Raw genomic sequence first — 27,304 nt, forward strand, 5'->3', positions numbered from 1 at the left:
TCAGTGAAAGCAGGAGAAGGTTTGGACCAGGGTAGTGAGGATGGGTGGTGTCAGAGAAAAGGATGTGAACCTTACTTAGTAAAATGACAAATGAAGATGAGAAGGCAACGGAGGGTAACTCCCAGTATGGCAGTGAGATCGACTGATGTTGGGAGTACAAAAAGAGGAGCAGGCTTTTTTTTTTTTTTTTTTTTTTTTTGGTAAGGAGAAGAAGGGAGATAATGATGCGTTTTGTTTTGGAAATACCCAAGTTTAAGGTAATGTGGAGTGATCAGCAGGATATGTGAGTCTGGACCGCAGGGAAAAAGTCAGGCTAAAGATAAAGGTTTGAGATTGATTAATGTAATACTCACTGGCAAAGAAAGAAGGCAGTGTAGCAATTGATAGGAGAAACAAGACATTATAGATAAATGGGAGGCTAGCAAATGCATTTTGAGAGATTAATTATGCCACGAGAGTTTGAAGTCCTTGAGGGATGGAACTCTGTCTCCTTAATTTTTATATGCTCAGCATCTATCAAGGCGCCTGGTACCCAGTAGGCACTTAATGAATGTTTGTTGAATGAGTCAAATTTTACCATCACCCAGTCTCTAAATAAAACTAAAGCCATCTCTAGATTTCAATGGAAGTCTTGCTGATTTTCCTTTGTTTATTTGACTGCTAAAAATAGCATGTGTATTTATTTTGCCTAATCAAGTGCTAGAGGAGAAGGCCTAGATTTGATTATAAGAATGTCTCCAGGAAAGAGAGGTATGCTAGCAACAAATTTACAGGGTGTAAGTGTCCTGTTATAACCTGTTTCTAGCTGGTTCGACTCCTATGAAGTAGAAGGATGATTACTTCTTTTGTTAGAGTGGATTCTGGAATAGATTAGAGTCAAACAGAATCTGACAGGTGAAGACACTATCTTGCCAAATCTTTAAATATGATTTCATAATCTTATCTTAAAAATGGTTAACCCAAATAGTACATAGTTGTCTTTCATTTTTAGTTTTCAGTGAATTTGTAAGGAATCTAAACACCACAGAATAGCTTTTAATTCATAAAGCCGATAGCATTTTAAAAGTTGAACTATGATTTCATGCCTCTAAAACCGCAATTTTTAGTGACTCGTTACTGACTCTCTGAATGTGACTTGTGATCTTTGATCTCCTCTTCATTCTTAGTTTCCGGATATTGGTCCTGAAGATCAGCTGTGCAGGACTTACAGGTGTTAGCACAGCTGGCTTGCTGATGACAACTCTGTCCATATAGCTGTCTTGTGTGTCATCATTCATATTGTTCAGTGTCATTCTGACCTAGCCAAGCTAAAAATGGTACTCCCGCTCAAGAGGGATTTAAAAACCTTGACAAAGTAAAGATAAGACACTACAGAATGTCACGGACATGTGCTTAACAGGTTTTAGCCTAAACACATCTAAATAACTAATTTCAGTGTGCAGCTGCCTTTATCCTCTGAAATAATTTACCCTAGGAAAGAAAATATCTCTGTGTGGAGGACTGTTAACAATTCATAAACATATTTCTCTATTCTGGGTATAGGTTTTATGTTTGCTTAAATAGCTCAAGGTCACAGCCATCTATTTGTGGGGTGCATTCTATGGGATATAACCTACACCACAGATTTCTCATGCCTTTTTAAGATGCCCGTGATCAAATCACTCTGTTTTCCAGCTTCATAATTTGATTTTGAGCGTTCGGTTTTTCAGATCCTTAACTGGGATGTAGCCAGCTTGATAATCTGATTCAAGAGATCCATTTTTTAGATCCGTAATTGGGATGTGACTATTAACGTGTGGGGTGGTGGTGGCGGTGGTGGATTTGCCCTCTTTTCTGGTGACAGCAGCTGGCAGTCATTGGAGAGTTCTGGCTCTGCTCCAGAGTTGTAGGTTAAGTGAAATAACCTGCCAGCAAGAGAAGCCTAGTTTCTCACTTCCGTCTTTTCAAATTATGAGTGCGTGTGTTTGCTGCACTGTCAATGGAGTGCCTGCTTCTCCTTCCTGTGGGTGTGGAGCACAGCTGGAACTGTTGCATGTATCTTGGGACATCATAGTTTGGGGATTTTCCGTGTGAAATGGTGACTATTGTGTAAGGATGATTGCTGCCCAGGTAACTTGTCTCTCAGTGTAACGTGTATGTGCGTGCGTGCGTGCGTGTGTGTGTGTGTGTGTCAGTGTCAGTCTGTGGCAGAAAGAAAACATGAATGAATGAGAATGCCCACAGGTCCAGTGAAACTATGGAGGAAAATAAGGATGTCTAAATAATAGTCTCCATTACTTATCACAAAACTACTTTTATGAAACTTACACATTTTTTGCTAAGATTGCCAGACAACAAAGGAAAGGAAAAAACAAACAAACAAACAAACAAAACCCAGTGTTGTTGTTAGATGTAACTGTTCAGGATGTGAATGTCATCTCCATTGCATTGACGAGCTTGAATCCCTGCTTCTATCACTAGGCACACATGAGAGTCCTGGAACTGCTAATTATCTTTTTTATTCTATTCTCTCTTTCTCCTGCCTTGTAGAATTTGTGAGTTTGGAATGACATTCTTACTTGATCACATACTGCGAGCCTCTGTATGCATAACGTTTTTCTTGCCGCTACTGTTATTACAGAGTATATAGTTAACTCTGGCCGATGCCCTCCCTTCTCTTTCTTTTTACAAAAGCCTCTCCAGTGTGCCTATTCTACTTGTTGAACCAAATGTTATGTTGATTAGGCATTAGACTATGTGCCAGGAAAGTTAGACCCAGTCAAGTTGTACACTAGACTACCTGAAACTTGAAACTAGATCAGGAGATAGGACACTTACTTATTTATGAAACACTTATTTATGAAAAAAGAAGCCAGCAAGTATCTGTGAAATGGCATCCTGTGTTACTGATAGAAGGTTGACCTGCTAGGGATTGTTCATATATTCTCTGGTGAGATGTGGTTATTTAAAAAACTTTACAGATGGTGAAAAATATTGTCTTTCCTTCTTCTATACCTTTAAGGCAGAGGATGGCCAACATTTTCTGTAAAGGGTCACATAGTAAATATTTTAGGCTTTGTGGACCATATGGTCTCTTTCTCGACTATTTGACTCTGTCATGGTCGCAGGAAAACAGCCAAAGATAATAGGTAAATGAATGGGTGTCATGTGTTTCAATAAAACTTTATTTACAGTGAGAGGCGGTGGCCTGGATTTGGTTCCCAGGCTGTAGTGTGCCAAGCACACACAGCTCTCTAGTGCAGAGGTTGAAAAATAGTGTGTAAGGTCTTCTGTGTCGGATGAAAAATAGAATAAAGGGGGAAGGGAAAGCAATACGGAGCCAGTGAAGGTGGAAGGAAGGGAAGAGGAAGCAGTGGTACAAAAGAAGGCAGGCAGCTGGAATCAAAGTAGAACATGAACACAGAGGTGTTACAGGAGACTCTGTGGATATGATGGTGGTAAGAATGTTGATTTTGAAGCCACGGAGGCCATACTAGGTTGGAGTAAGTAGAATTTTAGCCAGATTAAGGGTATGATGTAAAGTGCTAATATCACTTACTTTCCCCAGAATTAAAGATTCAGGCATTGTGTGTGTGTGTGTGTGTGTGTGTGTGTATTATATATATATATGTGTGTATATATATATATATATACATATATATATATACATATACACACTATATATGTAATTATATATATACTATATAATTATATATATAGTATATATGTTTTTATGTGGTAAGTTTGTCTGAATTTCTATCTACAATCCTACTACTTTTCCTTGGTGTCCTGTTGGTAAAAACACAGCTAGTACCACATTCCATAAGTGTTTTATTATTATTATTTTTAACTTGGAATATTAGGTCCAAAGAGATTTATAGCTGTGCATAATACAACATGCAGCTTCACATTTTGAGAGTTGAGCAGTTTTTCTTAAAATGGCAAATTTAATCTCATCATTGAGATATCGAGCAGGAATAGCTTTTGTGGTGTTACGGTAGGAGTACAGAAAATCAGAAAACAGATTGGTGGCTTGCTAATCAGAGCAAAAGGAACAGTAAAACATGGATATTACGAATCACTTCAATCTGGAACTAGATTGTTACAATAAACTAAATATATATTTCATAACAGCATTTTCACTTAGAAAGTTTCATTTATTTTTCTCTATCTGTCTCGTTTCTCTTGTGTCTTATAGCATATATGTTAGAAATATATGCTTTCTAAAATTTTTTTTTAATTTTTTTTTACATTTATTCATTTTTGAGAGACAGAAAGAGACAGTGCACAAGCGGGGGAGGGGCAGAGAGAGAGAGACATAGAATCTGAAGCAGGTTCTAGGCTCTGAGCTGTCAGCACTGAACCCAACGTGGGGCTCAAACCCACAAACCAGGGGATCATGACCTGAGCCAAAGTCGAACGCCCAACTGACAGCCACCCAGGCGCCCCTAAAAAAATTTTTTTTAATGTATATTTATTTTTGACAGAGAGAGAGAGAGAGGGAGAGAGAGAGAGACAGAGCATGAGCAGGGGAGGGGCAGAGAGAGAGGGAGACACAGAATCTGAAACAGGCTCCAGGCTTTGAGCTGTCAGCACAGAGCCCGACGCGGGGCTCAAACTCACAGATCACGAGATCATGACCTGAGCCAAAGTCGGACACTCAACCGACTGAGCCACCCAGGTGCCCCAAAATACATGCTTTCTGAAAGTATGTAATAAGAAAGGGAGAAAGCAAACCACTTTTCTAAAAACCAGAATCTCAGAATGTAGTAATGTAGGTATGTTTTCTTTATTCTTTGTCAAAATACTATGAAGTTGAACAGTTGTATAGAATGTAATAAAAATGTATACAATTTGACAAATGAGATTTATATTGAGAAATTCTATGAAAAAATTCATTATACGTTAAATATGAACTGTTACCCATTTTGAAGTAGAAAAACATTATTATATATATTTTATCACTCACAGCTATAAATAAATCACGGGGAAAAGGATATAGAATCTTAATTAAAGGATGAATAATGATGTGCCATAAACAGAATTAAAGACAGACTTTTGAAATTATAATTTAAAATTAATTTGAAATTTGAAATTAGAATTTAATCTACAGACAGGCGACAATGATTGTTTTCATCTTAGTCCATACTAAAATCTGTATTTTAGAAGGCGAGCCTACTCCTGTTAGGGAAAAAAGTGATTTTACTATTCTCATGTTGTTGCTTCAAAATTCTTTTGACAGTAAAGAAATTTATTTTAGATTCTCATATTTGAAAGGAATCCTTTCATATCCACTGGGCAGCGTTTCCCAAAGAAATCCCCCTTATCTCTTTTCTGATTTTGTTTACTTTGTTCTCAGGCTGCCTGTTCTATGTTTTTCATGAACCAATTTAATGCCATACAGGAAGCTCCTATTCCTTACTGTCATGGGTTGAATCTCTTTCCCAGTGTCCCTTGCTCACACGCTGAAATTCACACGTGCCTTCTGCCTCCTTCTGAACAGTCTCTCCTTTCCCCCTTGGGGTTTTCCTGTTCCTGGTCACCTTCCCTTCCCGCTCTTTTGCTGTGCGTGGCTGTAATTTTATTTGCCCGGCATCACTGTTTTGCCTTCTCTCAACACGATGCTTTCATTCCCCATACCCCTTCAAATAAAGGAATTCTTAGCCAATCCTTTTTCAAGAGTGAGAAAAAACTTTTTCTAGAAATACTCAGAGAACGTGTTGGATGCCTTCTCTCAAAGTTCTGGCATATTTTAAAGGGGAAACAACTCTTAAAATTTAGCAGAAATATTTGTGATATTATATTTATGATGTATCACAAGTCACTGTCTCTTGATGGCACTGTCAACGTTCAGCACATAATGTATCACTGAACGAATGTATTAACGTGCATATTCAAATACTGTCGTAGTTATGATGCCATCAAAAGGACTGCATTTTGAGGTTTTTTTTTTTAACCTATCTAATGTAAAGAATGAATTTAATCTTGGAAATTAAATAATGTTGTCGTGAAGATGTTAATTTGATAAGAAGTCACAGTTTTAAATGCCAAATGCCCCGGCTTAATATTGTTCAGCAACTTTATTCAGAGACTGCGAAACGTGGCTCCCTGTTCCTGTGGACGTCAGGCTTCACAGCTGATGTCTGGTGCCTGATAAGAATCGGGTGAAAGGACCCCCAGCGCTCGAACCGTGTTGTGGATTATACCTACATTGCTTACGGTCCCCCCTCCCCCCTTTGCCCGTATTAGCAATCTGCTTTTGTACTTTGACTTCCAGGATTTCCCTAGTGAATTTTGTCACAGAAAAAAGAGAATCATCAATATCGCAGTTAAACTTGACTTTCAAAGCTAATAGTATCTCATTTGGGGGCTCAAATTTAATAAATTTTCTTTGATTCTGGGTGAGTTTTTAAACATCAAACAATGAATTGGCCAGGGTGCAGTAAAATATTTAGATCTATTGACTATGGTTCAGAAGGGTAGAAGGCAAAACACCAGTGGTTTGATGTTGATAAATTCTCAGCACCTTAATCCACATTAATGTTTTCTTTTATCTGAGTGCGCATTGGTGACCAAAAAAGAAAAAGCGGGAGAAGGTATCCATAAGTATAAACTATAAAAATTAAAGAAAATATACTTGTAAAATATGATTTTTTTTAATGTAAAATGAGTTAAAAGCATTCTCATCCTGACTGAAGACTCTGGAGAATGTTTGTTACAGATAAATACACATTCCGAATTGGGACTCCGCTGTGTATACAGTACTCACACCATTATAAAAATTACCTTACGGTGTATGTTTTCTAGCATACACTTTGACATTCACTTATTGACAGAAAGTCTTCTGCTCAACTTGGGAATATAAAGAGTTTTATAACCATAGATTAGCATGAACGGTTAAAGATGTCATCATATGTTTGTGTGTGTTTACTGGTGTAAGGAGACCCTACGCAGTATGATGGTTCATTCATAAAACAAGAAATAACTCAAACAGGTTTTACAAGCTTCCCAAGTAGAATGGAAAAGCGAAGGAGAGTTTTCTATCATATATTGTCGCCAAGTTACATTTGAAGTCGCTCAGGTAAAAGAGATATAAATATATTTATTTGAGAAATTAGTGCTATTTTTATAGTTCTCCCATTCTTGACCTTTACTACTTCATAAAAAAACACTTTTGATCCTGTGGCTTTAAGCTAGTTGTGTAATATTTATCAAATATGTGGTAGCAAAGAGATACGTTTTTAAAACCAAGTCAGGCATAGGGAAAGTTAGAAAATATGCCTGTGTATGAAACTTACTATCATGAAACTATATAATTACAAATGAGAGCTCACTGATATTATGGAAAACTAAACTGTGGAGTTTTTAAAGCTTTTAATAACTTTGGAAATTAAAAATGAAAACAGACCGGTTTTTGAGCATTTTCTTTTATCTATATACAGCATATAGGGAGTAGTTTCTCATTTGTCCAGAAGGTGGCAGTGTAATATCAACTGCATGTGATACCTATATTGGCTAGAGAATTGGTGTTTCTCCTGTATCTGTGATGTTTGTATTGTTGCCTTTCCGAATACTTAAAATATAGTACAAATACCACTGATTTCATTCATTATCTTATTTAGAAGTTGCGTGACTGAGTTGGTTTATATGTCTTTAGTCGCTAAGACTCAAGTTTACTAAGAAGAAAATGGGCAAATAAACCTCTGACTGGTATATTTTTAAGTCTCCTTGTGTGTTGAGTATATTTGTTTTTATTCCAGGGTACATATTATTGAAGTTTTCTTTTCAAAGACCAGTACCAAATAACTGTCTTGTCTAATATGTATCAGTTAATACCAGTTAAATTAAACATGTTATTTAAAAAATGATAATAATTAGGAGATTGCTGTTTGTTTTCGATTTTGTGGATGTTTTTTTCCTCCTTTCTTTTTTCTTTTGAGGGTGGAACGGTGAAAAAATAATTCAAAACCTCTTGATCAGAAGAGCTCCAGTGACTCGTCTTCCCTCCCTCATTTCAAGCAGGAGGATGCTTTTTCTTCTTAACATTCTCCCCCAGCACTCTGAATTAGAGATTTATTTGCAACGAAAAATCAATTAGTCCTAAATTTATTCATGGATTTCAGGTCCAGCGATCAATGCAAGTCCACTCAGTGGGCTCAAGGGGACCCAGTTCATCCCAGTTAATGTGTCTGAAGGGGAATTACCATTGATGCTGTTTTTTTCCCTTTAGGTCAGAGATCAGATCTCGCTGTCACGGACTGCGGCAAGTAGGAATGACTTCACCCTGCAGCTACCCAAACTGCACCTGGAGACCTTTGCAATGGAGGGGCTCAAGGGCGGGCCAGAGGTTGTAGCATGCCAGGTTAGAGTCTAAATAACATTGTTTGCTACTGAGACGCATAGAAAAATAAATTGCACTAACTGGAGAGAAGGAAAGCCTCAAAGTATCGTGAATAACTTAAAGGAGATGCAAATAATTCTTCTTAATTTTTCTTCTACCGTGTAACCCTATTTCACAAATAATTGTGTGTTTTTTTCTTTAAAGCCTCAAAATAGCCTGTTAAGTAAGCCAGAAAAGTATTTTTTTTTTTTTTTTACCAAGGAAAAATGTGTGTTTTATAGCTAAGTACAGTATGTAAAGAACACGCTTTCCTGTCAGCAGAGGACAATAAGACACTAGGCTGTTATCTCTTTAAGCTAGTCTCAATTTGTAGCTCTTATTGTTTTAAATAAATCACTGTAGAGAAAATTATCAGGAGAGATATTTGAAAATTTTCAATGTTAATTCCAAAGTATAGCCAATATTTCTTAGGTAGCAATTTAATTTAAGCAGATGTAGAACCTTACTGGACTTTTTGCACTGAGGAGCATTTCCCCTTGATTTTTAGTTTTAATGAACGACATAATAATATGTGCAGATTGGGTTATTTCATTTATAAAACTCAAAGTACCAAATCCTGAAACCTCAAATAATTGTAAAATCAACTTAATAAAGAAATTTTTTTCCAGAGCATACTCCTTTTCAGATGCTGCAGGAATCTTTCTAATCAAGGTTACTATTGTGTTATTGTGGGCATTTTTTTTTTTTTTTCCTGAGGGTTAGGACAGTTTTTTAGTTGGACGGAACAAAATTCGGTACGTGCTTTATTTGCCTTTTAATGCCCAATGCCTTTATTAGAAAAGCCTATCAACATTGTGTAAACTGTAGGAAGCCTGATATTTCAAAAGAGGCTGTTCTTGTTCAGTAGCATTCTAGAATTTTCAGTGTATTGAAGAGAGAAATATCTCTTAAAACTCAGTTTCTGTTTCGCATTTTGAGGTTTAAAATGAACTTCATCCTTCTTTAGTGTATGACTCTGTGGAATTTTAATTTTGTACAAAATTAATATCAGTCCAAGTGGGGCTCTGGTAATTTTTTTCTCCATGCTCCATACCCTAATTTAATTTGTTATTAGTGCCCAAATTAATGCTTTACAAAGAAAGAATGCTCATTTCTTTCATTAGGTTGTCCACCAATATATTTAAAATATATACGTGATTTAAAACTAAGCATAAAATGTTTTTATTTTCAGTTATAGGCTGGAATACCATACCATTATTTAGTACAAGATTAAGATGTACATTTTAAATTTGATTACCGTTATTTATGAATTCATTGCAACCACAAATACAATATGATTTGAGATTTTTCTAGTGGCCATAAAATAATCCTGTACTTGGCTATCTTGATTCAGAATCTCAGAGGGCTCAGGACTTGTCATAATTCACAAATAAAGACTTCCCCCAAACTGTAGATTTTAGTGATTTGGAAAGAGACTGATCCTCAGAATGCCAGTTTTGGGGGGAAAAGCACGAACTCTCTATGGTTCTGACATCAGTGAAGAGCCAGAAGGAAATGTAGAGACCCATATTTCAAACTGCTGTCTCTTCCAAGTTCTACTAGAAATACACACAAGGCCAATGCCTAAACACTTGGGCTCGTTTTGCAGTCACGTGCTGGGATGTACACGTCAGGTTAGTCATGAATTGAAGTTCAGTACTCCATGCGGACAAGAACATGTGACTTGGGCCATAATAGTTTTTTCCACAGACACACAGACACAGGCAGGGAGACAGACAGACACACACACACAGAATTGTGGTAGGCTTTGAGAAGGTACTTTGAGAAGAAAGGCTCTGTAGTAATTGATGACCTAAATTTTCATATTAATAGCTACCGTGTCGGTGACCACTTACTATGGACGAGGTATCATGCTTAGTTCGTTAAATACTTCATGCTGTCTAATTCTCACAATGGACCTGTCACACGTGGTGTTATATGTCAAATAATGGCATCATTTGCATTTTACAATTGAAAAACAACTACAATAGGTAACGCTCCACATCAACAGCAAGTAAGGGGCAGGGCCCGGAGCCTGAATTCAAGTGTAGGTGTCGTTTGACTGCAAAGCCTGAACTGGTAAAATCTGATACTGGAAGAAAGTCTAGACACCTGTGTTAAATGGTAAGCGCACAGCCTCTGAGATGTATATAGTGGGATTTTCCTTCCGTTTACAAAATATTCATTATGCATCTATGTAAGATGTAGGTCATAGTTTATGCTGTATTGTGGACAAATTCACAGAGAAAGAAATTTTGCTTCCACTTGACAGGCTAATATTATGGAACACTACTTTTCACCTTTTTGCAGTATGTAAATATGTATATTTATTCTAAGTGTGGTACACACATATTTAAGGATTCAGTGTCCGTTTGGCTTCGTACTTGGTGCTGATGGGGCAGACTGTTCAGAGAGCACGTGTCCTTTGATCATGCCGAGGAGAGGATCACTGTGCAGGATGTGGTAGTGTCCAACCATTCGGCCAACCTGTACAGCCATCACTGGAGCAGTAGGAGCTGTCCCCGTCTGTCTCTTCCAAAATGGGAGGTTCCAAAATGGAAGGAGGAACAGTGAGCACGAGGGAATGGTGAAGAGGCTTACCCTTTCCCCGCCGGACCCAGGAGAGCAGGTGACTTATGCTCTCCCCCGGGAGAAAATTCAGTTCAGAAAAATGTAGTCTCTGAGCTCTGCTAGCATTTAGCTTCAATTTTATTGTCCGCAGAAGAAAAAAAAAAGGCATAGTCCTACCAATTTCTCAGGCTTGTAGTAGCATTAAGTGAGGCAATGCATGTCAAGTAGAGAACACGGTGCCTAGCCAAGAGAGCAGGCAGTGTATGGTAGCTGTTATGACTGCAGCCACTATGGGACCCTCATAAAGAGGAAGCTGGCACCAGTGGCTTGTTTTCATTACTTTTATTTTTTATTTTTTTCATTAAAAATTTTTTTTTAAGCTTTATTTATTTTTGAGAGAGAGGGGAAAAGAGAGCGAGCGTGAGTGGGGGAGGAGCAGAGAGGGGAGACACAGAATCCGAAGCAGGCTCCAGGCTCGGAGCTGTCAGCACAGAGCCCGACACGGGGCTCGAACTCACAGACCGTGAGATCATGACCTGAGCCGAAGTCAGATGGCCAACCGACTGAGCCACCCAGGCGCCCCTGTTTTCATTACTTTTAAGGGTGTGTGTGTTTTACATGGAGGAATGGTTATTTAGGATCTTTTTCTCTCTATCTTTCCATTGGCTTCATATACTCTTCCTTGTTTCTTCAAAAGCTTTAAATAACTTTGATTAATATCAGCATCAGCTCCCTATTTACTTTTCCATGTTACTTGATGTTCCTGTGAGACCATGTCTCCAACGAAACCCTTTGCCTGAGCTCTTATGGCAAGTCCATACTATTGTTACCTGTGCTTTTATCTCCTAAACGATAGTGTTATCAGTCAACCAGAAAAAAAATGAAACACCTAGATTAGACAAGTTAGCTGTAGCTGAAAATTCCAGTATAATGTGAATGCACAGGACTTTGTCATAAAAAATATGCTGTCCATATTTTATAAAGATTAATACCGATCACTCATTATCTTATACTTTGAATTTTTTTCTCAATAATTAAGCTATGTAATGCATTAAAAATATTTTTATGTTTATTTAGTTTTGAGAGAGAGAGAGAGAGCAGTGGAGGGGGCAGAGGATCCAAAGTGGGCTCCGTGCTGAGAATAGAGAGCTCAGTGCAGGGCTCAAGTTCACGAACCCTGAGATCGTGACCTGAGCCGAAGTTGGACACTTAACTGACTGACCCCCCCACCCCCCCGGTGCCCCTGTAATGCATTTATTATCTGGCAAATATTAGCAGGCATGTAATAAATGTTTGTGTCTCCACCCTCATTCAACAATAAGCAACAAGGAACAATATAAATAGTTGACATTTGTTGAGTACTTATTCTGTACCAGTCGCTGTGCTAGCCACTTTACATTTGCTATCTCATTTAATCCCTGCAACAACGGTATGAATAGGTGCTGTGATTTTCTGTCTTTTATAAAGGAAGGAGCTAAAGTTTATTGAGATGCAATAAATTGTTAGAGGTTACGTATCCAGTGAATAGGATCCATTCATGCTTTTTATTTCTGCCTTTTGTAAACCATGGCTTGCTGTGTGTGTGCGTGTGCGTGTGTGTGTGTGTGTGTGTGCGTGCGCGTCTTAAGATGGTCAAGAGGGAAAAAGAATAAAGGAAGGGTCTGTCTGTAGAATACAGTTTCATTTATGAGAAAATAGCGGAGAGGATAGAATGCAAAAGAGGCTAACTGGAAAAGTTACTTACTTTTTACTTACTTACTGTGTATTTTGGCCTTCATCTGTGAAGTGAAGATAACAAAAATTTCTAACTCCTAATGTTGGTGTGATGATGAAATGGGTTAGCATATAAAGTGCTCAGAATAGTGACAGGTGCATTGTAAACGCTCAGCGTCTATTAGCTGTCCACTAACACGAAAGCTGCATGAGGCCAGGAACTTGGTTTTGTTCGCTGTTGCATAATTCTTTAGGATGAATGCGTGGGGTTGCTGCCTCTAAGGTTACGCACATTCGAAGGCTTTGATAGACATTCCTCAAGTGTCCCTGAAAAAGACTTCCAGTTTACTCCTAAATGACCTCTGTCAGGCTTTTAGTTTCCTTCTTAAAAGTTTGGTTCTTTATTTTCCATTACTAAAGGGAAGTGTTGTCTCCTTTCTATAATTTAGATCTTCCCTGATTTCAGATGCCCGTTGTCACTGGGTTCTTGATTTACAGAGTTGCCAGCGTTTAGTCTAAGAGTCTCCATAGCGAGGTATAGAGAATATTTGGTGACTGCTGTTTGTTTCACAGATACTCTTTTTCATTTATTTCTGGGTGCATAACTGTGCTCTGAGTGTTTGAGATTATTGGAAATCTGACCTTTTTGGTAATGTAATAAGGCGTCAAAAAGATTTTAAGCTTATCTAAAGTTGTTATCCAGGAGAGTTTGTGCAATTCTCTTTAACTTCTAAAATGAAAGTATCTTTTTTTTTTTTTTTAATTTTTTTTTTTTTTCAATGTTTATTTATTTTTGGGACAGAGAGAGACAGAGCATGAGCGGGGGAGGGGCAGAGAGAGAGGGAGACACAGAATCGGAAACAGGCTCCAGGCTCTGAGCCATCATCTCAGAGCCCGACGCGGGGCTCGAACTCACGGACTGCGAGATCGTGACCTGGCTGAAGTCGGACACTTAACCGACTGCGCCACCCAGGCGCCCCAAAATGAAAGTATCTTTTAAATGAAAGAACATAAAACGATTTTAGACTCAGGTGGTGGGATCTAATGGAATGTTGAAATGCTAGCCTCTTCAAAGGTTGGAAGGTACTGTCCAGAGAAGGGAAGAGCTGTTTGTCAGGCAAAAACAATTCGCTGGAAAAATCATAGGGTCCATGTGAGAATAAACACGTTTTGATGAAGAATGCCATCTTTGTCTTACCTACCTCCTTGACAGCTGTAGTCTGTAGCTCACAGAGTATAAATTGTGCCAGTGAGGACTCTAGATGTCCTAGGTTTGAGGCCTAACCTGAGGATCAACGTAAGAATCAGCGTGTTTGCTCTTGCTGTTGGCACCCACAAGAGTAAATGGCATTTTCTGAGGTAGTTGTCGGAAAACTGTCTGAGGTGAGTTGTCAGAAAAGCATTTTTGTTATTTGCTAGCTAAAAGTTGAGAATCCTTCTCTGAAGATTTGATAATTTCTTCAAAATTTCCCGGTAACTGAGCTGTAAGCAAGGCTGAATGAAACAAAACAGAATGTTCAGCTGTTAATGTGTGCAGAGGACTGACTTCAAGACTGTGTTGCAAATTGGGATAACAATTAAATAATTAAGTGTGAGAGCTTAAACCTTGGCTGTGGTCATTATGAGTTAGACCTCATGGTCTTTGATCTGTTATCTGCTAAGATTTTTGTTCTTGATGGCCCAGAAAACCTAGCATGTCCATCATTATTGTGCAGTTTGATATTGTTGTTTGCCTTCTCACCCTCTCTCTTTCCCTTCCTCATTCCTTCCCTTCTGGCGCCTGTTTGATTTGCACTTTATTTTTTGGGTGGTGATGATGGTGGTGGAGTGGGGGAAGGAAATAACATCAATCAGAATTCTAGAGCAGAATGGTAGAGCAACGATGTCAAATTATGCTTTTTTTTTGGTTCAGATATTTTACCTGGTGATATATGCTACCATTCTTTTCTCAGTCCTTATACCTTATCTTTAAAGACTTATTGTAAAAAGAGAGGGTTTTTTTTACATTTATTGTTAAAACATAGCTTGGGTACTGATGGCTAAGATTTGTAAAAACTGTTCAAGTAGGGAGTTATAAGAAGTTCTTTTAAAATATTTAGCAGATGAGATATTTTACATCTTGCATCATGGGTTTTATTTCAGATTGGTGGTAATCTGAAACACCAAGAGTGTTTTTGGTTGTTGCTGGGACTTTCATCATTGCCTTTTGAAAAGGATAGGATGAGGGGTGCCTGGGTGGCTCAGCGGGTTAAGTGTCTGACTTTGGCTCAGGTCCGTGAGTTCGAACCCTGCGTTGGGCTCTGTGCTGACAGCCCAGAGCCTGGAGTCTGCTTTGGATTCTGTTCTCCCTCTCTCTGCCCCTCGCCTGCTTGCACTCTCTCTCTCTCTCTCTCTCTCTCTCTCTCTCTCTCTTTCTCAAAGATAAACATTAAAAAATTTTTTTAAAAAAGAAAGAAACGGACAGGATGACATATGAAGAGAAGGAAATGCATCTGTATTAAGCTTCTGCTGCACAAAACCTCATATTGAGGAATCTCATAACTCCTTACTCCTTAACTCAGCTGAAAATATTCTAGAATTAGTCCCTCTGGGAGTGACCTGGTATCAGTGATCTGAACTGACACTAAGTAAAATCTGAGAGGAATTCTTTAAAAACTAGGCATGATTCATGAAGTCCTTTCTCCAGTTTTTTTTTTAAAGTTTATTCATTTATTTTTGAGAGAGACAGAGACAGCATGAGCGGGGAGAGGCAGAGAGAGGGAGAGAAAGAGAGAGAGAGAATCCCAAGCAGGTTCCGCAATGTCAGCACAGAGCCCGATGCCGTGATCCATCTCACGAAAGCAAGAGATCATGACCTGAGCCAAAACCAAGAGTAGACACTTGACCAACTGAGTCACCCAGGTGCCCCATCCAGTTTTGTTTTTAATCACTTCTTCCTTTGTTTATTTTAAGGAAGAATAATTAGGAAGAAGATAAAATCATATCAGAGTCAGGATCCCAGGGGTTTGAAGAGGTTATGAAACTTTACTAGAAAGTAACAGGACTGGCTCTAGAACAGATGAAGTCCTTCCCCCTGTAGACACAAATCATACAGGTAGCAGGACTTGTCATTGTTTTGTCCAACTGTGTTTTTTGCAAGGAAATACACCATCCCTTCTTGTGAAGGATGAACAGGCTGACGGTGCTATTGGAGTTCTAGGCGAGGATCACTATTTTCTGTGAGCGATTGGCCCTTAGCTCTTCTGGTGCATCAGCTTGTCACCTGTAATGTAGCAGGATTCTCGCACATGGAATCGTGACAACGAGGCTTTTCTTTCTAGGAAGCAACTTTATTCCTGCCGGCACGACTCAGTTGGGTTTGTACCCAAAGAACTGAGCCCCGAATGCCATGTGGCATAGTTTTTTGTATATTTTCTACTTCTTTGTCTCTCTTATATGGTAAGACACACAAACATGCAGTCTCATTAAGTGGTCTCGTGTTACAAGGTCATAAGGGATGTTGACATGTCTGCACATAGCCAAGTTACCTTGAGTTATTTTTTTCTTTAAAAAAATTTTTTTTAAATGTCTTAATTTTTTTGAGACAGAGGGAGACAGAGCATGAGCAGGGGAGGGGCAGAGAGAGAGGGAGACACAGAATCTGAAACAGGCTCCAGGCTCTGAGCTGTTAGCACAGAGCCCGACGTGGGGCTCGAACTCACAAACCGCAAGATCACGACCTGAGCCGAAGTCGGACGCTTAACTGACTGAGCCACCCAGGCGCCCAGAGTTGTTTTTTTTTTTTCTTTCCTTAGGGAGGGGACCCTACCACCATAACACAAAAGTGACAATATGTGCCCTACTGCATCTTGGGGCAATTATGAAGGTCATATGACATATATGGAGAAAGTTTAAAAATTAAACAGCACTAATAGGTATCTTTAAAAGTGTTTTCCTTTGAATATTTGGCATATAAACGTTCCTGGATCAGGTGTGAGCTTGCTTCGTTTTCAATTTCAGGTTGAGATTTTTGCCCTTCTACAAACAGGCAAGTAAGTCAGATCATAGGGAAGTTGGCAATCGTGAATCCACTATTTTCCATGTGTCGTTGAGTTTCCTGGAAACATCATGTTGATCAGAATAGGAATGACTTTACTAACAGCACAGTATTTGGAGGAGATAAGATAATTCTGTTTGCTTGGGAAAGAGGCGAACACCATCGTATTGGAGAAAGCCTATGGGGAGAGCCAGAATGCTTGGATTCAAGTGCTGTTTGCACAGTAGCCTGGAGCCCCCCATATCCTCTGCAGGTGAGGACGTGAAGCCTGTCCAGCTTTCACTCGCAGGACTGGGGAAATCAGACGGCCTAGTGTGCGTGCTAGGGTGCTTTTTTGCTGTAAAATGCTGTATTAATACAAACTGTATTGGAGTGAGCTGCAAACAGGCCTGGGGGCAGGACAAGTGACTTCCGTCCCTCAAGGAAAGTTTTAGTGTTTCAGCTCTTGGAGTTTTCGATTGATGACTTCTTTGGTACAACTGGCACTTGAGTAGCAGAACAGAATGTTCACAATCTTGGTGTTTCCTCACAGTTCAGAATAAAGCCCGGGTTAACACTTTGTACTTCCATTTGAAGAATTATTATACAAAGTAACTAAAGAATTACTAGGGGCGCCTGCGTGGCTCAGTCGGTCAACTTTGCCTCAGGTCACGATCTCCCGGTTAGTGAGTGTTACTGAGTTCTTCGAGCCCCCGTGTCGGGCTCTGTGCTGACAGCTCAGAGCCTGGAACCTGCTTCAGATTCTGCGTCTCCCTCTCTCGCTGCCCCTCCCCTACTTGCTCTCTGTCTCTCAAAAATAAATAAACATTAAAAAAAAACAAACAAAAAAAAGAATTACTACTGTTTTCATATTTTCTTTGAACTCTGTTGCCTTTATTTACACCATTTATATTTTTTAGAGGGACTTCAGATTCCATCTCTGAAATGGTGACGATATTTGCCTGTGTGTGAAATGTTTCAGACACATTTAGTGAAAAACAAAAACACAAAACATGAAAGTACAGAGCATTTTATTTTTTTGGTTACAACAGTCAGCTCCAAGTAGCTCCAAGTAGAAAAGCTGCTAAGTGATATGAACATAATTTCTTTGTCATTAATGTTGAGAGGCAAAAGCTGAATCCCAAACTTGACCCTTTCTCTAGCTTTTTTTCCCCTCATTTTTGAAGCCTATTTAAGTATAAGTATAACCTTACTACATAATACCTCTTAATACTTATTATTGAGAGACTGATGTCTGTGAGCACTTGAACTTTCAAATGCTGCCACAGAATTGCTATCATTTTAGCTGCTTGGACAAAAAACAGTGTTTGATGGACTGACTAGGGGAAGACCTGGAAACGGAAGGGTTATCTACAAATTGAGTGAGTTTATTATGGCTTGGTGATTTGCTGATTGATTTCATTTGCTGTCAGTTAAGGCTCTCTTAATGTCAGTTTTCTTTGCATAATGCCTCGAAATAAAGACTGATAGAAGTTCTTCAGATTGATGCCGCTTATATAAACTGACCCTGATTTGCCCTATTTTACATGACAATTTAAGTGACGGCACTTAGAGGAAAATACAGCAATGAATATGCAACTTAAGGATTAAGGGAAATTCAGTGAATCATTCAGTCTCAAACTAGGTACAAAAGTAATTTCTGGTAATAATTCCACAGATACCTTCAGTTTTATTAAACAGACTGTTACTACTTTGATGTGTGTGTGTGTGTGTGTGTGTGTGTGTGTGTGTGTGTAAAGAGAAGGGGAGGGAGTTGAAATGAAAAAGGGAACTGAAAATGACCCTAAATCTTTTCAAATTATGGTAACTCTTCCTCTCCCCACTTAAACTTGGAGTTGTTAGAATCACAGTTTAAAAAATATTTTATTTCAAGTTGCATACATGCTGTAATTAAGTAACCAATGAAATGTAGGGTGAGTAATTTTACAGCTTTAAATGCTTTTTGTTTGGTTTCAGAACCTTCTGGTAACAAGCAGTAGTACTCCTCCCCCCGCCCCCCTGCAATGGCCAGAAGTCTCACCATGCTAACTAAAAAGAGGTATAACTTTTGGGAGGCAGATTAATTTAAGAAGTAACTCAATGAAGAAAACACGAAGTACTAATATTTTAACTCCTTTTCTAAGTGAGGGCTACTTAGCTCACGCTTTTCCCTTTTCTCTGGAGAGGATATGATATCACTTCCAGGTCACAGTGCTGTGTTTTGTTACGAGTGTATTGTATAATGCATATTAAGCAACATGAGCCTGACTTGGTGTAACTTCATTAGGATTGAAAGGAGGACATAGGAAATAGGGCTCTGAAGTGAAGAAAGTTCAGGAATTCTGTTCATGTAGTGGGGGCTCTGCAAACCAACACTGAAGCCTAGGTGGTATCTGTGACATATTTAAAAGAGGCACACATTCTAGGGGTGCCTGGGTGGCTCAGTCGGTTAAGTGTCTGACTTTGGCTCAGGTCATGATTTCACCGTTTGTGAGTTCAAGCCCTGCGTCGGGCTCTGTGCTGACAGCTCAGAGCCTGCGGCCTGCTTTAGATTCTGTGTCTCTCTCTCTCTCAAAAATAAATAAACGTTAAAAAAAAATTTTAAAGAACAAAAACCCAAAAATACCTAGGAATAAACCTAACCAATGAGGTGAAAAATCTATACGCTGAAAACTATGGAAAGCTTATGAAAGAAATTGAAGAAGACACAAAAAAATTTCCATGCTCCTGGATAGGAAGAACAAATATTGTTAAAATGTCGATCCAACCCAAAGCAATCTACATATTCAACGCGATCCCTATCAAAGTAACACCAGCATTCCTCACAGAGCTAGAACAAATAATCCTAAAATTTGTATGGAACCAGAAAAGACCCCGAATAGCCAAACCAACCTTGAAAAAGTAAACCAAAGCAGGAGGCATCACACTCCCAGACTTCAAGCTATACTACAAAGGTGTAATCATCAAGACAGTATGGTATTGGCACAAGAACAGACACTCAGATCAATGGAATAGAATAGAGAACCCAGAAACGGACCCACAAACATATGGCCAACTAATCTTTGACAAAGCAGGAAAGAATATCCAATGGAATAAAGACAGTCTACAGCAAGTGGTGCTGGGAAAACTGGACAGTGACATGCAGAAGAATGAACCTGAACCACTTTCTTACACCATACACAAAATGGATGAAAGACCTCAATGTAAGACAGGAAGCCATCAAAATCCTCAAGGAGAAAGTAGGAAAAAAACCTCTTTGATCTTGCCACAGCAATTTCTTACTCAACACGTCTCCGGAGGCAAGGGAAACAAAAGCAAAAATGAACTACTGGGACCTCATCAAAATAAAAAGCTTCTGCACAGAGAAGGAAACAATCAGCAAAACTAAAAGGCAACCGATGGAATGGGAGAAGATATTTGCAAATGACATATCAGATAAAGGGTTAGTATCCAAAATCTACAAAGAACTTATCAAACTCAACACCCAAAAAACAAATAATCCAGTGAAGAAATGGGCAAAAGACATGAATAGACACTTCTCCAAGGAAGACATCCAGAAGGCCAACCGACACATGAAAAAATGCTCCACATCACTCATCATCAGGGAAATACAAATCAAAACCACAATGAGATACCACCTCACACCGGTCAGAATGGCTAACATTAACAACTCAGGCAACAACAGATGTTGGTGAGGATGCAGAGAAAGAGGATCTCTTTTGCATTGTTGGTGGGAATGCAAGACGGTGCAGCCACTCTGGAAAACAGTGTGGAGGTTCCTCAAAAAATTAAAAATAGAACTACCCTATGACCCAGTAATTGCACTACTTGGCATTTATCCAAGGGATACAGGTGTGCTGTTTCGAAGGGACACATGCACCCCCATGTTTATAGCAACAGTATCAACAATAGCCAAAATATGGCAAGAGCCCAAATGTCCATCAATGTTTGAATGGATAAAGAAGATGCAGCATATATGTACAATGGAGTATTACACGGCAATCAAAAAGAATGAAATCTTGCCATTTGCAACTACGTGGATGGAACTGGAGGGTATTATGCTAAGTGAAATTAGTCAGTCAGAGAAAGACAAAAATCATATGACTTCGCTCATATGAGTACTTTAAGAGACAAAACAGATGAACATAAGGGAAGGGAAACAAAAATAATATAAAAACAGGGAGGGAGACAAAACAAAAGAGACTCATAAATATGGAGAACAAACTGAGGGTTGCTGGAGGGGTTGTGGGAGGGGGAATGGGCTAAATGGGTAAGGGGCATTAAGGAATCTACTCCTGAAATCGTTGTTGCACTATATGCTAACTAATTTGGATGTAAATTTTAAAAAATAAAAAAGTTAAATTAAAAAAACATTTTTTAAAGAGGCAAATGTTCTGGATTTGCAAATAAGACTTAAAATGGTCTTTAGACCTTAGATCTTTGGTTGAATGATTACCTGGTGGAATGATTTGCCCAACAAATAAATAAATTTGTCTATATGAATTTTTATTAAATTTATTTATATAAATTTATTTATTTAAAAATGTTTACTTATTTTGAGAGGGAGAGAGAGTGTGCAAGTGTGTGTGAAGAAGGGGCAGAGAGAGAGGGAGACAGAGAATCCCAAGCAGGCTCCACACTGTCAATGCAGAGCCTGCTGTGGGGCTCGATCTCATAAACGGTGAGATCATGACCTGAGCCTAAATCAAGAGTCAGATGCTCAACTGGCTGACCACCCAGACATCTCAACCACGAAATTTAAAGTCTAAAAGAACAAATTCCATGTTTTTAATCTTTCCAAAATTCAGAAGAAATGATGAAATCAAAACATGCAGTTTAACCTTGTACATTTATTATGTACATTTATTATGTCAAAATGGGAAAAAATAATCTTTATGAGACATTTAGCATAGCGTCTTAGGCAAAGCCCTCAAAAGATAAGTTATTATTATCTAGACAGTGTGTATGAGTTGAGGAATGTTAATTCTTTATCAAGTGAAAAGGAATTCTTTGAAAATGTTGGGGTATTTATAATTACTGCAAATTAAGAGGCTAAATGATTTCTTGTTAGCATTGAGTGGGAGATACAACCATGACCGATAAAGAGGAAATCCAGGAATTCTTAAAGATATTTTTCTTATTATGTCTTTGTGGTAGTATACTATGACAGGTGGATCCTGGATGTTAAAACCCATGACTAAGAGGCAAATGATCACAGGTAAAACTTTAGGGAAAGATTTGTTGATACAGAAGTTGCTAGTTTACTACCTCTGCAGGCATGAATGTCCATTTAGATTGCATTCGGAACACTTACTACACAAGATGGTCATGTCCATCAAATTTCTGTGATTATAGATTCATACCATTCTGAATAATTACCTAAACATAAAACATAAATCTCTACACTTGCTAAATGACACCTTAAAAAGAAATGTATATCTAAAACTAACAATACAAACTAGAAAACTTCTGAAAAATTGCTCTCTGACACATCAAACTGTATACATATGTATACATATCACTTTTATTATCAAAAACATAGTACATGCAATAATACCCATTATAAGGATTTCATTACACCCCCAGATTTCTGTGCTTTTGTAGATACTAAGCCAAAGCCCAAGTCAAGTCTTCATCTGAAATGGAAGGTTCTTGCTTAATTCATTTATTTTTTAAAGAAAAGTAATATAAAAAAAAACCCTCAGTAAGTAATTTTCTTAATAACGTCCTTTACAAACAGTAAACCTTTTTTTAAAGGAAGCATCAGGTTTTGTTTTGTTTTTTTTTTTGTTTTTAGGTTCCAAGGATTAGCCAGTACTATCTAATAAGACACGCTTTCTTTCATTTTTGAAAAGAGGAAAAAGTCTGGGACAACTTTTAAAACCACTCACTCCACCCTGCTCCTGTGTTCTCTGTCTCCCCCTGCTCATTCAGCCCCAGTTGGAGGGACGAGTTGGAGCCCAGACAGGCTCCTCGTGGGGCACTAAAAGTGCTCCCAGCTGAAGTCGCAAGGGAGTGAGCTAGCGCATGGTGCAGGAGAATGGCTGGCCTTCTTTTTCACCGTAGGCTCCTTACTAGGTAGAAACACTTCTATGGGGATATTTGCTCTGGAAAAACCCCTCCTTTTCCTGCTGGTCACTACAGTGGACTTAAATAAGAAGGCAAAGAGCTTTTGCATACTACTTCACTTTTAAAATTTGATTTGATTTTGACATCCTGCCTTAATTTTTGTTTGTAATTCTTAGCAGATTAGTTAGAAACCATACATGTCTGCGTGTGTGTGTGTGTGTGTGTGTGTGTGTGTGCATGTGTACGTTGATTTCTAACTCCACTGAAACTAGCAGAATATCACATCAGAGGGGCGCCTGGGTGGCTCAGTCAGTTAAGCATCGGACTCTTGATTTCAGTTCAGGTCACGATCTCACGGTTTGTGGGTTTGAGCCCTGCGTTGGGCTCCGTGCTGACAGTGTGGAGCCTGCTTGGGATTCTCTCTTTCTCTCTCTCTGCCCCTTCCCCCATGTTCATTCTCTCTCTCAAAATTAATAAATAAATTTTAAAAAATAAGCTTACACAATAAATCACTAAATAATTCATTAAAATCCTTTGTTCTTTTTATGTATGTAACTCCAGTGAAATCATGACCCTGTAGGGGCGCCTGGGTGGCTCAGTTGGTTAAGTGGCCGACTTCAGCTCAGGTCACGATCTCGCGGTCCGTGAGTTCGAGCCCCACGTTGGGCTCTGTGCTGACAGCTCAGAGCCTGGAGCCTGTTTTGGATTCTGTGTCTCCCTTTCTCTGACCCTCCCCCATTCATGCTCTGTCTCTCTCTGTCTCAAAAATAAATAAACGTTAAAAAAAAATTAAAAAAAAAAAGAAATCATGACCCTGTAAATATCAGTATATATAGCAACAATCCCAAATGATACAATTTTTTCTTACGACACGAGAGTCGTTTTTCATCATTCAGGCCCGCAGCTGCACATCTGAAACTCTGAACTCCACAACTATAAACTGGTGACTTGGAGGCGAAAGCCTGACCTGACCTAATCTTGGGGCAAAACCTGAGAAGAACTGACACGAGGCCGTTTGTAGTTTTAGTTTAACCCCCTTAGTGTGGTTGTTGGAATGTTTTGAGATAGAATGGGTTTGATTATAGAGTGTGCTGCCCTAGCCTGATGAGAGTGCTACTTAATATATGGTGTATGCCCCATTTTCCCACATCCAAAAAAATCCTCCCAAACACGTCTGGTTCCAAGGTTTCAAGGAAAGGGTTGTGGGAACCACACCAACATGGTAAAACAGATTCCACACAAATAATGCATCGTATGGCTACAGTGCAAGTTTTTTTTTTTTTTTTTCTTATAATGAGGTACGTTCAGCCTATGGGATGATTCTGTTGCTTTGTTTTGTTTTGAGTATAGTTGATGTTAATGTTACGATAGTTTCAGGTGTTTGATTTAGTGATTTGACAAGTTTCTACATTATGCTGTGTTCACAAGTGTGGCTGCCATCCGTCAGTCTGGAATGGTATTCTGGAATGAAATTTAAATTTAATAACTAGTATCTCTTACTCTTTGTTTGGGGTCATACAGGAATTGGGTGGTGGTTTTTGCCACCTAGAAAACTCAGACTTCAATACATATATGCAAATCACATATGGCTCTAATAGGCTTTATAGGTTCAGGTCTAGGGGCGCCTGGGTGGTGCAGTCGGTTAAGCGTCCGACTTCAGCCAGGTCACGATCTCGCGGTCTGTGAGTTCGAGCCCCGCGTCAGGCTCTGGGCTGATGGCTCAGAGCCTGGAGCCTGTTTCCGATTCTGTGTCTCCCTCTCTCTCTGCCCCTCCCCCGTTCATGCTCTGTCTCTCTCTGTCCCAAAAATAAATAAATGTTGAAAAAAAAAATTTATATAGGTTCAGGTCTAATACCCGTTTGCAAACTAAATGTGCATTTCTGTTCCATGAGGGGATCTGCTGAGACGTTCTTTTAGCCCCCTTCCCCCACTTATTTTCTGAAAGCATAGTGGATGAAATTCCTTGTCCCAAACTGTGCATACTTTTTACTATTATCATCTGTCCCTCTGGATGAAGTAATGCAGACTCTTCAAGGGTCTGGAGAGGTCAGCTGTCCCACTACCCAGGCAGTTGCTCTAGGTAAAGAGAGCAAGGTCACTGGGGAGTCTAAGGTCCTGGTTGTTTACAGCCCTGACTCCTGGTAGTCTCTAGAAGGCTTAGGAACCAGAATGTCCTTTGCTCGAGGAGAAATAGAAAGGTCATTTGAGGGTATTTAGAGATCAATGTGAACCAGGAAATTGGCTTTAGAAAAATAAAATGGCCAGCTCTCTTGATCACATAGATTTGGATATGGCTAATACCATTCAATCATGTAGTGAGCACTTGCCAAGTTCAAGGCATTGTGCTGTATTCTAGGATACAAAGGTGACTTAAATATCTTTTGAGGGGAGTATAGAATTTCCCCTGTATGACCCCAAACAAAGAGTGATATGGGATGGAAATCATGATTGTTGTAAGAGAGGCATAAAGTACCATAACCTGCCCTTTAGAGATGAGTGAAATTCATTCTTCCACATTAGGAGAGGATTAGGAGAGGCTTCATAGAGGAGGTGGCATTTGAATGGGCCTTGAAGGTTATGTAGCTAAAAATCCCCTTTCCTATGAAATGTTTTTTGTTGGGAAATACAGTTGGGAAATACCTGGGGTGTGAATCCCAGCCACTAGGTAGCTCAGAGGCAGTGAAATCTATGGGATGGCCTCATCTCTTTTTTGGGGAAGGGGGGGTAGCCTCATCTTAATCTCCTGATTGGCAATGTTCTTTTGAGCTACCAATGTTCTGTGATACTGTGAATAAGTTATGGTCTCTGCAGGATTTCATAGAAATCTTATTATTTGTTCCTTTGTAATGTACAAAAAGTAAATTCATTTACTTAATTGAATGTCAGAAAGCACTTTAGATCCAATTTGCCCTTAAAACAATGCATGACAATATTTTTTCAAAGATATAGTTTAACATACTTCAGTGGATTTTGGTATAGAGTAGAGTTTATGGGGCTTATTGAAGTAGTTGATAACCCTGAATGAAGCATGTAGATTTCTAAACCGATCTGGTGTGTCAGAGTCAGAATGGAATCATGGTAATAAAAGAAAAGAAATAGGGGCGCCTGGGTGGCGCAGTCGGTTAAGCGTCCGACTTCAGCCAGGTCACGATCTCGCGGTCCGTGAGTTCGAGCCCTGCGTCAGGCTCTGGGCTGATGGCCCAGAGCCTGGAGCCTGTTTCGGATTCTGTGTCTCTCTCTCTCTGCCCCTCCCCCGTTCATGCTCTGTCTCTCTCTGTCCCAAAAATAAATAAACGTTGAAAAAAAAATTAAAAAAAAAAAAGAAAATAAATAAATATTTTTCTCTCTTCCTCTCTTTACTGATTTACTTTTTCTTTATGTATATTGAAAAGTGTTCATGTTGGATTTAATTAAACCACAAAGAAGCCCATCAAATTCTAATAATTCCAGCTAAATGGATTTTTAGCACCTTCGTCTAAGTTAATGTAAAGGTGCGAATTGTAGATGTCCTTCGCTGAGATTCGTAAATAAAGCTGACAGTCTTGTGTGAAAAGAGGAGGGACGGAGCATTCAGTGTTGTGTGTACACGTGCATGCATTTTCTCTGTTTGTGTAAGTCCAGCTTAGATCAGTTGCACTCTCTGAAAGTGTCTGTTTGAGATGACGGGCTGAGCAGTTTTTCTTTGGTAGTGAACAGCTAGCTCTCAGCCTTGCCAGCCACTTGTTTCTACAACTTCTCTGTGTGTATTAATACCACTCCTTTAAGACAATTTGCATACCGAATCCCCAAAAGATTAAAATTAGGATGTGTCTTTGCTACACTATCATGTTTGATTAAAGCCGCTGGATCTTTGTAGGTCGGTTATGAAACGGACAAATGAGAAGTGCTGGTTATCACTTTGTTCAGTCTCCCTAAAGTGTAAATCAGAAAGAGATTATTGGACTATAAAGTGTCCTTTGTTAAGCCCCAATATCTTTTGAAGAAGAGAAATAGGCACTCTCAGTACAGTCCACATTATTACTGAAATTGAAAGTCTCACTAAGTCTAGAATGAAGAACCATGCCTGTATTGCATGCTGTTAATTGAATCAAGCTGAATGAGTATATTTGGAACTCCTGCTCTGTATCCAGCCCTGTGCTTGACAGACGGTTGACAGAGTGTGGATGTGCAGTCAGGGAGGAGGAGTTACCAAAAAATCACCTCAGATGTACAGCTCCTAACAGAAGAGGAACAAGACAGGCACTAATATGGGAACCTTCAAATGCGAACACCTACGCCAGCAGTCTTTGGAAAGTATAAAGATGGGGGGAGCGCCTCAATGTATCATTAACTTTGTTTTACATTCTTCTCCTCAAAAATTTTTTTTTTATCCGTTCATCAGTCGATGGACATTTGGGCTCTTTCCAGATTTTGGGTATTGTCGATAGTGCTGCTGTAAACGTTGGGGCGCTTGTGTCCCTTCAAATCAGCATTTTTGAATCTTTTGGATTAATTCCTAGTAGTGCAGTTGCTGGGTCATAGGGTAGTTCTATATTTAATTTTTTGAGGAGCCTCCATACTGTTTTCCAGAGCGGCTG

At 39.1% G+C, this 27,304-nt stretch overlaps 1 protein-coding gene across 11 annotated transcripts in view; it reads left to right on the forward strand.

The window, feature by feature from the left end:
• Window positions 1-27,304, forward strand: part of CCDC171 (coiled-coil domain containing 171) — a 312,701-nt gene that overhangs the window by 224,380 nt on the left and 61,017 nt on the right. For 10 of the 11 annotated variants that reach the window (XM_045470282.1, XM_045470288.1, XM_045470291.1 and 7 more), the window contains one exon: window positions 8,210-8,341. The exons of the other annotated variant lie outside the window; for it this stretch is intronic. In XM_045470282.1, the coding sequence (XP_045326238.1) occupies window positions 8,210-8,341 (132 nt within the window). The remainder of the gene's footprint in view (window positions 1-8,209; window positions 8,342-27,304) is intronic. 11 annotated transcript variants of the gene reach the window in all.

Source organism: Leopardus geoffroyi, chromosome D4 (assembly GCF_018350155.1).
Source record: "Leopardus geoffroyi isolate Oge1 chromosome D4, O.geoffroyi_Oge1_pat1.0, whole genome shotgun sequence".
Classification (NCBI taxonomy): Eukaryota; Metazoa; Chordata; class Mammalia; order Carnivora; family Felidae; genus Leopardus; species Leopardus geoffroyi.